The following is a 9748-nucleotide window of genomic DNA, read 5'->3' as shown; positions in this document are numbered from 1 at the left end:
GACAACAAAACATGTTTTAAGTTTCTCTTAAATAGGAAATAGGAACCTCAATCAAAGCTCTGTAGACTACTAAGTGTAAGAACCGCCTAAATGATTGGAGGAATTAACAGAAAGCAATGACTACACAGCAATAATTACAGTAAATAAAGATTGTTTTAGGGCAGACAAGGGCTAAGATTTCCTTGGCAGTAATGATGACATACAATGAATTTAAAATCTATTTTATTATAGAGATCAGTTTCTAACAAATGGAAATGTATCATCTGTTCCTTAACTGTGTAAATAATATTAAATTCCTTTGAAACTGGAATCTGCAGGCACAGATATTCTTTAATCAATATTGCATATCTAAATAGAAGCCATCTTCAGGAAGATGGAGCTTTTGATCTTTATACCAATACTATACTATCTGAAGTGGTATAGATGAACAATCACTTTTAAGTAAGAATTTCCTTGTGAAAATTCTCTCATTTACCCCCTATTCACAGAGGACTGGTTATGGTCAGTCCTGGGGTTTTACAACTTGACAACACATACCCCCACCGCATTATTCTGAACAAACATTTGTCAGTACCTCACTTCAGTACAAGAAAACAGGCATCTATGACATCTCGGCAGTAACCACCCTCCTATCATCTGCATCCACCTAACCTGCTAGCATGTCCTTTAGACAGCAGCCAGTTTGAGGGTCCTTCAGAAGCATATTTACAATGTCATAAAATTTGTGTTCATATGCAAGTTTGTAATACAAGTAGACATCTTCACAATAAGTGAGTAACTTCTTCAGGTTTTTCACAGCTGTGTCAGTAGGCTGATGCTGTTTGTATCTAGAAAAGAAACAGAAGAATGTACAGGTTAAGATAGTGTATCTTGAGCGAGAGCTGTCTACTCTGACACGGCTACTTACATAGGAGACAATGCTGGAATCTGAGAAATTCTATCTATGGTATTAGGGGTCCTGGATAAACATGAAATTATTTCATTAAAAATGTTATCTTAATGCTCGCTTTAATTGCAGTAAGTTCAGTACTACAAAGGAGGCCTCTGAGGTTTAGAGTGTTTGGCACCTTGGGCAAACTGAACAGCTGTCCTCCCATTTTAAATTCAGCGTGCTGTAAGTAAACTGTTCTCATTCATCCATTTGCATACATTTGTTAAAAAAACATCCAGAAGCAAGAGATCTTTTAAGTTGATTTATTTTGAGGGGAAGAGAGAATCACACGCAGGCTCTGCGCTGTCAGTGCAGAGTCTGACGCAGGGCTCTACCTCACGAACTGCGAGATCATGACCTGAGCCGAAACCAAAAGTTCTGATGCTCAACCGGCTGAGCCACCCAGGTGCCCCTGGGGATTCTTGACATCTGTTTGCCATCTCAGAGAGGCAGCTACAGACATGTTCTATTTAGCCATAGAATTCTTAACCCATGCCTTATCTCAAAACAGAGTCATTTTAATACTTACTTTTTTGAAATCTCTTCAAATACACTAGATCTTAATAACCTTTGCTGCTTAAATTCTTCCAAGTAATTAAAGTCGCCTTTAACAATCACTTGTTGGTATAGAATTTCAGCCCAATCAGGAACAAAGTCATAGGCCTCAGCCACAATAGAAGCCTTATAAAAGGATGGAGGGGAAGAAGGATACCATTAGAACCCTATCTGATATAAAATTGAAGGCAAGGGGTTCTAAAAAACAACTTCCTACTGTTACATTCATGGTGAATGTGACCATCACCAACATGCGGAAAGACTATTAGCATTAGCGTTGGGAAGTTTGGTGTTCGTTTGACATTTCTCTTTCCTTAAACCCCAAACATTTTCCTGCGGTATTTTTAATCTTCACAATGAGTTAGTAAAACTACTGAGAAATGGTATTTTTCCCACTAACTCAACTGTGTAAGGAACAGGGAAGGGGCTGATTCCCTGGTAACCTAAGTGCTAAAGCCAGCCTCCCAGCAGCCCTGACTCCCTATGCTAACCCAGGTGTACCATCCTAGAAACAGTGGGGCTAAGAGATACTCAGCCCATTAGCAGGAATGTTTCTCCAAAGGTTGTCTGCCTTTCTGCTGGCCTAACAGCAAGCTCCAACCTCTGTCCAAACAATATGCTAATAAATCCTGCCATGGAAAGCAATTTGGTGTATCGGACAGCTAAAAGTAAAAGCTTAGAATTACCCTGATTCTGTCTCTAGTTCTGACATTCCAGGCAAGTGACTCAACCTGTGGGCCCCAGGAGAGGGGTGGCAGGAAGGGGTGCTGGCAACAAAGCTGACTTCTAGAGTTTCCTTCCTTGCTTACCTGGTAGAACCGAGGTAGAGCAATGATGCAGTCCATCAGCCTGTGGCGGCCCAGGTTGATGAGCATTGTGTTCTGGCCAGTGTTCAGAAAGTGAATCTGCAGTGTTATCAACTTGGTGAGCCGGTGACAGTGCAGGGCCTGTCGCACACAGGAGTCCTGAGAGACAAGGGTAGAGGGAGGCACAGGGGACATGTTGGCATGTCCCCTGGGAACCTTCCAGCAACTGAACTCACCCCTTCTGCCCCCCGTTGGCCCAAGGCTCCGTCTCCTTTCACTTGGAAGAGCCCAGGGAGATCAGATAATTCCTACTGCAGACACCAAGCTCTAAGGCCGTTCTGGAATGAGACTCCACTGTTACCTTGGCATAACTCTCTGCTGCATCCAGCATCAGAGTCAGGGCTTTCAGCAGCAGCTGCTTCAGGTGGTGCCCGTCCTTGAGGCGGTCCTCTGCAGGAGAGAAGGGGAAACCTGTGGGGTGTGTCTGACTCCGGAGGCTGGCTGCTCCCATCCCACTCAGTGATGGTGGGCTGGACTAGAAACATCCAGCTCACATTCGCTAGGAGGCAGGCATGTCTTACTCAGCTAAAGGCTACTGGACCAGAAGCACACACTTTGGAGCAGGGTTCATCTAGTTCTCAGAAGCGTCAAGGCAGGCTCGCCCAGCATCAGTGTACACATTGCTTCCGGATGGATGTCACCCCGGGTGCATGGGCTACAAGAGGGGCAAATGCCTTCCAAATCCCCTTCCGTCTCTTGTCTGCCCAGCTGGGGCCCCAGTGAGTGGCAGTTAATAGCTGAAGTGGGTATTAATCCCCTTCTTAGTCCCAAAAACCTCTCCTGGCTGGCAGCACTGGCCTGAGGGCACTGCTGTGACCTTTCTCACCCCAGGGCTGAGACTCGATCAATTTCAGTTGGATGCAGGCAGCTGCCTCGTGGTTCTCCCCGATCTCCCGGCACATGCTGAAGCACAGAGCAATCATGTTGTGCTTCTCACTGTCTCCCGGGCGACAGCGTTTGATGTAGTCCAGCAGGGCTGTCTTCAGGGTACCGCTCTGCCCAGGGAAAAGGGGGAGTACCAAGGTCAACCAGTGACTGCGAGGGGGCATGACTGGCTGAGTCCCTTGGTTCTGAAAGTTCCTTGACAACTCCCAAGAAAAAGGAAAAGATAAGCAAAAATGAACACAAAAGTTTATGCTACCCTAAGAAAACAGGCACATCCTCTCTGCTGGTACAAATGTGAACGGTGAAACCTGTCAGAAGGGAGAACCCTCAAAAATGTGCACATGTGCATTACTCTAACAGTTCCATTTTTTAGGAATCTATCCCTTAAGAAGCAAGCAGAGAAATGTGCTGAGATGGATGTACCACAGGTATTCAATAGCAAACAACTGGAAAGAATCCAGATGTCCAGAATAAGGACTAAGAGAATACCATGTAGCCATTACAGCCAATGTTGGTTTGGGAAATACTCATGACATGCTTATTTAGTGAGAAAAGCAGGCTATTTTATATCTACACACCATGATAAAAGTTTTGCTAAAAAATACGTAACTATGTATGTATATATGTTTCTGGCCACATGTGCAGAGAAAGGGCCTACACCAGACTGTTAGCAGTGGCTGTCTCCTGGTGAGGACTTTTTTCTGTGCATTGTTGTTTTCCAAGTGTAAGGAAAAAAACTTATTAAAAGAATATTTCCATGCACAAACCAAAAGGCCTTGGAAACAATTTTTAAAAAACCCTCTGGGGTATCCTGCAGGTGTACCTCGGCCCAGGACTTGCTCCTCTCCTCACAATTGGACTGGTCTGTCCTGAAACTGGCCCAGCACTGGGGAGAGTTTTTCTGCTTTATCTCTTAGTCCTGATTGGCTGAGCTCAAGTTCCCAGAAGCCAAAAATGTGCCTTGGTTTTCAAATCTTCAGAGGTGAAAGAGGCTGCAGCAATCAATCAGCCAAATGAATGATTTGGGAACAGAGGCTCCGTAAGTGACATGCCTGGGGTCACATGGCACGCCGAAGACAGAGAAGTGCCCGGAGCCTAGAGGGCTGACAGGTCAGGCCTTGGCTTCCAGGCCTCCTTCCTGGTCATCACTGTAAGCTGCCCCACAGCCTTCCAAGCCCAGGCCTGGGCATTCCATTCACTTCCTAGTGGCTCTTGGCAACACGCGTTCTCATGGTCCCTTGAAAACTCTCCACTCAAAGCCATCAGACACAGCATTCTGAGCTGGTTAATCTACTTCCACATGGCTCCCAGGAAGGGTTTTTGCTTCCCCGGAGCCAGCATTCAGACAGCCGAGGCAGGGGACAGGCTGACAGGAAGTGCACAAACTTGTTTTCCTCATTATTTAACATCTATTGGGATAATTGCTACCTAGTCTGAACTCTGTAACTTAAAGCTACTGGTTACGGTGTGTGTCCTAGGAAGTTCTTTAATTCTCTCCCTTTGATCCCAGGGGGACCACCCTGACTGGGATTATTCCTGAGAAGTCAGCTGTAAAGTCAACAATATATGCCATCCTGGAGCTCAAAATACTGTACACCTACCGGATCCAACTTCTTCCTCATCAGCACTTCAAAGTAGTGCTTTTTATGCAGCAAATCAAATATGTAGGTCATCTCATTGTACCTTCCAATGCCAGTGAGCAGGCGCACCTGGAAAGGGTGAGGGCAGCTTGCATCAGTGTCAGCTAGATCGCCGCTGCTCTCATCATTTCGGTTGCTTTCAGATGCCAACCTCCAGGGAGCAGAAGGGCTAATGGCAAGGCTGCCATTCTTAGCTCCCTCCCTCCCTTCCCATGTACCCAATGGGACCTCCTCTGGAGGATTCAGAAATGCTTGCCATTGGGCCACCACTGGCTGTTGCCTCCTCAGTCATCTATAAACCTAAGTGTTGACGTGACATGGTAGGCAGGCACGCTTCCTCTTCCCACCACGCCTTATTACAGGGCCCGGTGGCTTGCTCACCCACACAGGTCAGTTTCAAGCCTGGGGAGATTGGGGAGGCACAGGAGGTGTGAGCTGTCAGCTCATTTCAGTTCAGAGACAACACTGAACCTTGTTTTGGGGGGAAACAGAGCTGTCTCAGCCCTCTAGATAAATGAACTGCCCTGGCAAGGGGGTAGGACAGCCCTGGAGCATGGCATACACCCTCTTGATATCTGCTCCTTTGGGGCAGTCCCTGCTCTGATTTTGACAGTAAGCCTAACCTAGAGCAGAGGGTTGAGCTGCCCAGCCAGTTCCCAAGTAGGCAGTGGTATCCAGAGGAGCAAATGCCCTAAGACCATGTCAGCTCTGAACTGGTCCCCGGCCTATCTGTTCTCTCAAAGGTAGCCTCAGAATGGAGGGTGGGGGTTCAGGGGTGACTTACCATCAGCCCATACTCCTCACTGGGGGCCAAGTGTTTGTCTGTAAGCAGCCGGGCAGCCTGCAGGACTCGGCTGATGCCCTCCATGTGGCATGTCAGCGTGAAGCAGTGATGGGCCAGGATCAGCAGCTCCGTGGCTGGGTAGGTAAGGCAGTCAGGGTAAGAAAGGATTGCGAACCCTGGCAGCAGGGTGGAGGGGCCTATATAGACAGCCTGTCTGGAGAAGACTCTGAGATCCCTGACCTCACCAGCTTTGGAGTAAAGTGTGGCAATGGACATATAAAGCTTTAAAAATAGGCATACTTTTGAATCAGGAATTTATCTTAGGGAGATAATCATGAATGTGCATATAAATGTGCCTATAAGGATGCTTGTCACGGTGTTGAAAACAGAAAGTTGGAAGCAATCTTATACCAAAGTAAGGTATAAAATGTTTTAATTACATGAGAAATACTGTGTAACCAGTGACAATGAGATAGAAGAATATGGTCATGGAAAGATGTTAATGACAGCATGTTCATAAAGTAATTATAAACAGTATACACAGGATAATGCCATTTTTGAAAAAATGCCTATAGACTTCCATAGAGAAAGATCAGATGGACACATACTACCGAATGCCTAGAATGAACTAGATATTGTGGAAAGCGAGCAGGCTTTCAAGTCACAGGGACTGGGTTCAAGTAACACTTCTGACACGTAACAGTTACAAATCAATCAACTTCTCTCAGCTTCAGTTACCTTCTAAAATGGGGACTGTAATATCCCCATTTTAGGGGATAACGTGAGAGTAAGGTAAGGTAAATGTTATAAGGTTACCTTCTTGTGTAAATTTCACATTTTGGGCAGCATTCCCATATTTATTTTCTGAATTTTCTTCAATGACTGATGGCTCTCCACCAAGAACTTATAAACTATGCTGGAAGGGAAGGGATCCAGAGCAGGAACAAGGATCCAAGTTGAGTTTTGGAAAGACTAACTTGGGGAGACTTCTTGGAGACCGGCTTGGGCCCAAACATGTAAGAAAACGGCCAGGAACTTACTGCAAGACAACTCCCCAAGGGGAACGGAGGAAATCTTGTCTAATAGCTTCATGCCTACCAACGTGCGGTCTTGACACAGAGTGGTCAGCTGAAGAAATGTCTGGCTTTCCTCTGCTGGGGTGAACATCTGCTTAAGTCCTGTATAAAAAGGTGGTGAGAAAGGGGCTGCTTTTAGCCTTGAGAGTTGAGAGAAAACTAAGAACCCCATGCCAGGCATTCTGCCCAGTAATGCGGAAGGAGCTCCCAGTGCAGCTGTCTGCTTCGCTGAGCTCAGACACGCTGGCCTAGTGGTCACCTTATAGGTCAGCAGGAGTTCGTTAGCTCCGAGAAAGGCATAGCTACTCTAAGCATAATCATAAAATAATAAACAAAAAGCAACAATAACAAAATAAATGCAGTGTGTTCTCTCCTCCGACAAGTGCAGCCTGGTAGTCTCAGAGGCAGCATGCACGATGCACATGAACATGACATGCAGATTCCTTATGCTGGCAACGTGGGAATGTGGTCTGAAAGATGTGGAGGCATGTAGGGTGGAGCACCTGTTCCCTCTGATGGGGTCAGCAGCTCCCGGGTCACCTCTTCGGCCACAAGTTCAGCCACTGTGTCCGGCTCGAGGCCCTGGGTGCTGATGAAAGCCTGGGCCCGCCTGCATCGGTCGGGCCGCTGAGAGGCCAAGATCGTCCTGAGCATGGCCTCACCGTCCCGAGCGGCCACATCTGCGTAGGAACAGCCCAACTCCTGAGAGGAAGGCAAAGTTGGTCAAAGCTACTGTTAGGAGCCAGGAAAAAAGCTAGCAAAAGGCATCCCTTTCTGAAATCCCATGTGGACAGACTCCACTATTTTTTCTGAGGTTAAAGATCCCTCACCCTGGGCAGAAACCTTAGAAGAAGGAAGCACTGTTTTCTAGCCCTTTCTTTCTCTTCACCAATGAGCTGAATCCAAGCAAGAGAAAGAAAGGCTTGTCTTCAGAAACCATCAGGTGACTCACCTCTTGTTGAACACTGAGCTTTTCAAATGTTATGAAATGTAAGAAAGTTGAATAAAAGGCAAGAGCCTCCACTCTGCTGTTCCCACAGCAGCAGCAAAACCCTCAATCTCCAAAGAAGCCCTTCCAAAGGGCTTTAGTGCCTGCCATTATTTCTCCTGTGTTCTTCCACTTCTCAGTGTCTATTATTTTCTCCCCTCGATCAGCACAAAGCCACCAACAATTTCTGGCTGCTCTGGTTCCTGTCTTTACAGTCATCACATTCCATTTTATTTTATAACTTATTTTGGGCTCTCCCGCATATGGAGACCTCCAAACAATCCTGAAGCTAACTAAGATATTATGGCTAGAAGGGACCTTCATGATTAAGTCATTTATAGATGGAGAATCAGGAGCCCAGAAAAGTGAAATTTCTTGCCCTCGCTTCTGGTTGGCTGGGGCACAGCCAGGACTCAAAAGGCCTGGCACTTGTCCTGGAGTCCCCGGTATTCCCAGGGATGGATTTACAGGGGCCGACATCTTGACGAGCCATCTGCTCTCGTGTCATGGTTATCACGTGAAGGGCCAACTTGGCAGCGTCCAAAATCTATCTCCATCTTCCTGCTTCCCTCCCTCAGCTGCCCCAGAGGCCCCACCATTGGGCACATACCTTGGCAAGTTCATACAGACACAGGACCTGCCGACAGTAGTTCTTCCCATGGAGGCATTTGCTTGTCAGAGTTTCCAGATTAGTCACCACTTCATCCCTGGGGGGCAGCATCACAAGTGACTGACTATCCAAACTTGAAGCTGGAAGCAGATACAGGTTTGAGGGGGGCTTTAAGCTGGCAAGTAAAGGCCTCTCCCAAGCCCCCTATGGCACAATCTGTTTGCTCACACTTTCCTCCCTTTACACCTCCATGACTCCCCCTGGGTCTGGGACCACTTGTGACTGGGCCCACACCCCACTATTTCATTGCCTTCTTCCAGGAAATCCCAGCCAGGAGACTTCAAAGGCCTCGAGAGGCTACACAAGACTCCAAGCCACCCAATGAACACTCTAGATAATTACCAAAGATGTCTCCTGAACCCTCCTCCACACACCCTCCCAATTTCCTCTCGTACCACCTAAGTCACCAGATCTAGCTGACTGTGTCTCTAAAACATCTCCCTGGTCACTGCCTGAGGTACAGTCTTCACAACCCTGCATCTACGAGGCTGGCACCAGCCGCTGCCGCCAGCCTCCCCCTCCCCAACTCAATCTTCTACGGACTCTGAAGGATTTTTCCAAATCGGAAATGAGAAAAACCAAGGGTCAACCGGATAGAGGCCTGAAGCGCATGATAAAAATTAAAATCCATTCCTGACTTAAAAAAGAAAAAAATCAAAACAACCTCTCAGCCGAAAATAGAAGAAAGTGGTCTTGAATTGAGAAAGGGTTTCTATTAGGAAAAAAAGTAGAAGGGAGAATTTAGATCACAGTGTTCCTAACAGCAAAAACAAAATTGAAGAATTTAAGTATGTATCAATACAGTACTATTGGGGTGCCTGGGTGGCTCAGTCGGTTGAGCAGCCGACTTCGGCTCAGGTCATGATCTTGCGGTCCGTGAGTTCAAGCCCCGTGTCGGGCTCTGTGCTGACAGCTCAGAGCCTGGAGCCTGTTTCAGATTCTGTGTCTCCCTCTCTCTGACCCTCCCCCGTTCATGCTTTGTCTCTGTCTGTCTCAAAAATAAACGTTAAAAAAAAATTAAAACAAAAATACAGTACTATTAAACAATAAAGTCTTAAGTAAAATTAGTGTATTCATATAGAATGCTCTGCAGCCATTAAAAAGAATGAGGTCCAGAGGTGCTGGGCGGCTCAATCAGTGAAGTGTCCAACTCTTGATTTTTGGCTCAGGTCATGATCTTGCAGTTGTGGGACTGGGCCCCGTGACAGGCTCTGCACCGACAGCTCAGAGCCTGCTTGGGTTCTCTCTCTGCCCCTCCCCTGCTTTCTAAATACACAAAAATACACCCGGTACTAAAGTGACAAAATGTTGGAATTACCATTTATTGAACAAACTATCTTTCAAAGTAGCTAT

General features: G+C 46.6%; 1 protein-coding gene across 2 annotated transcripts in view; it reads right to left on the bottom strand.

Moving 5' to 3' along the window:
• Window positions 1-205: 205 nt before the first annotated feature.
• The window catches only part of SPG11 (SPG11 vesicle trafficking associated, spatacsin), an 86702-nt gene continuing 77159 nt past the window's right edge, over window positions 206-9748 (bottom strand). For both annotated transcript variants that reach the window (XM_045449891.1, XM_045449892.1), the window contains 10 exons: window positions 8336-8475; window positions 7241-7439; window positions 6702-6839; window positions 5662-5795; window positions 4839-4946; window positions 3179-3347; window positions 2654-2742; window positions 2296-2451; window positions 1461-1612; window positions 206-827 (listed from right to left, as the gene is read on the bottom strand). In XM_045449891.1, coding sequence (XP_045305847.1) covers window positions 647-827; window positions 1461-1612; window positions 2296-2451; window positions 2654-2742; window positions 3179-3347; window positions 4839-4946; window positions 5662-5795; window positions 6702-6839; window positions 7241-7439; window positions 8336-8475 — 1466 coding nt within the window. In that variant the 3' untranslated portion in view covers window positions 206-646. The remainder of the gene's footprint in view (window positions 828-1460; window positions 1613-2295; window positions 2452-2653; window positions 2743-3178; window positions 3348-4838; window positions 4947-5661; window positions 5796-6701; window positions 6840-7240; window positions 7440-8335; window positions 8476-9748) is intronic.

The sequence above is a fragment of the Leopardus geoffroyi genome, chromosome B3 (assembly GCF_018350155.1).
Source record: "Leopardus geoffroyi isolate Oge1 chromosome B3, O.geoffroyi_Oge1_pat1.0, whole genome shotgun sequence".
Lineage (NCBI taxonomy): Eukaryota > Metazoa > Chordata > Mammalia > Carnivora > Felidae > Leopardus > Leopardus geoffroyi.
The sequence above is the reverse complement of the archived record's forward strand: the minus strand, read 5'-3'. Positions and strand labels throughout refer to the sequence as shown.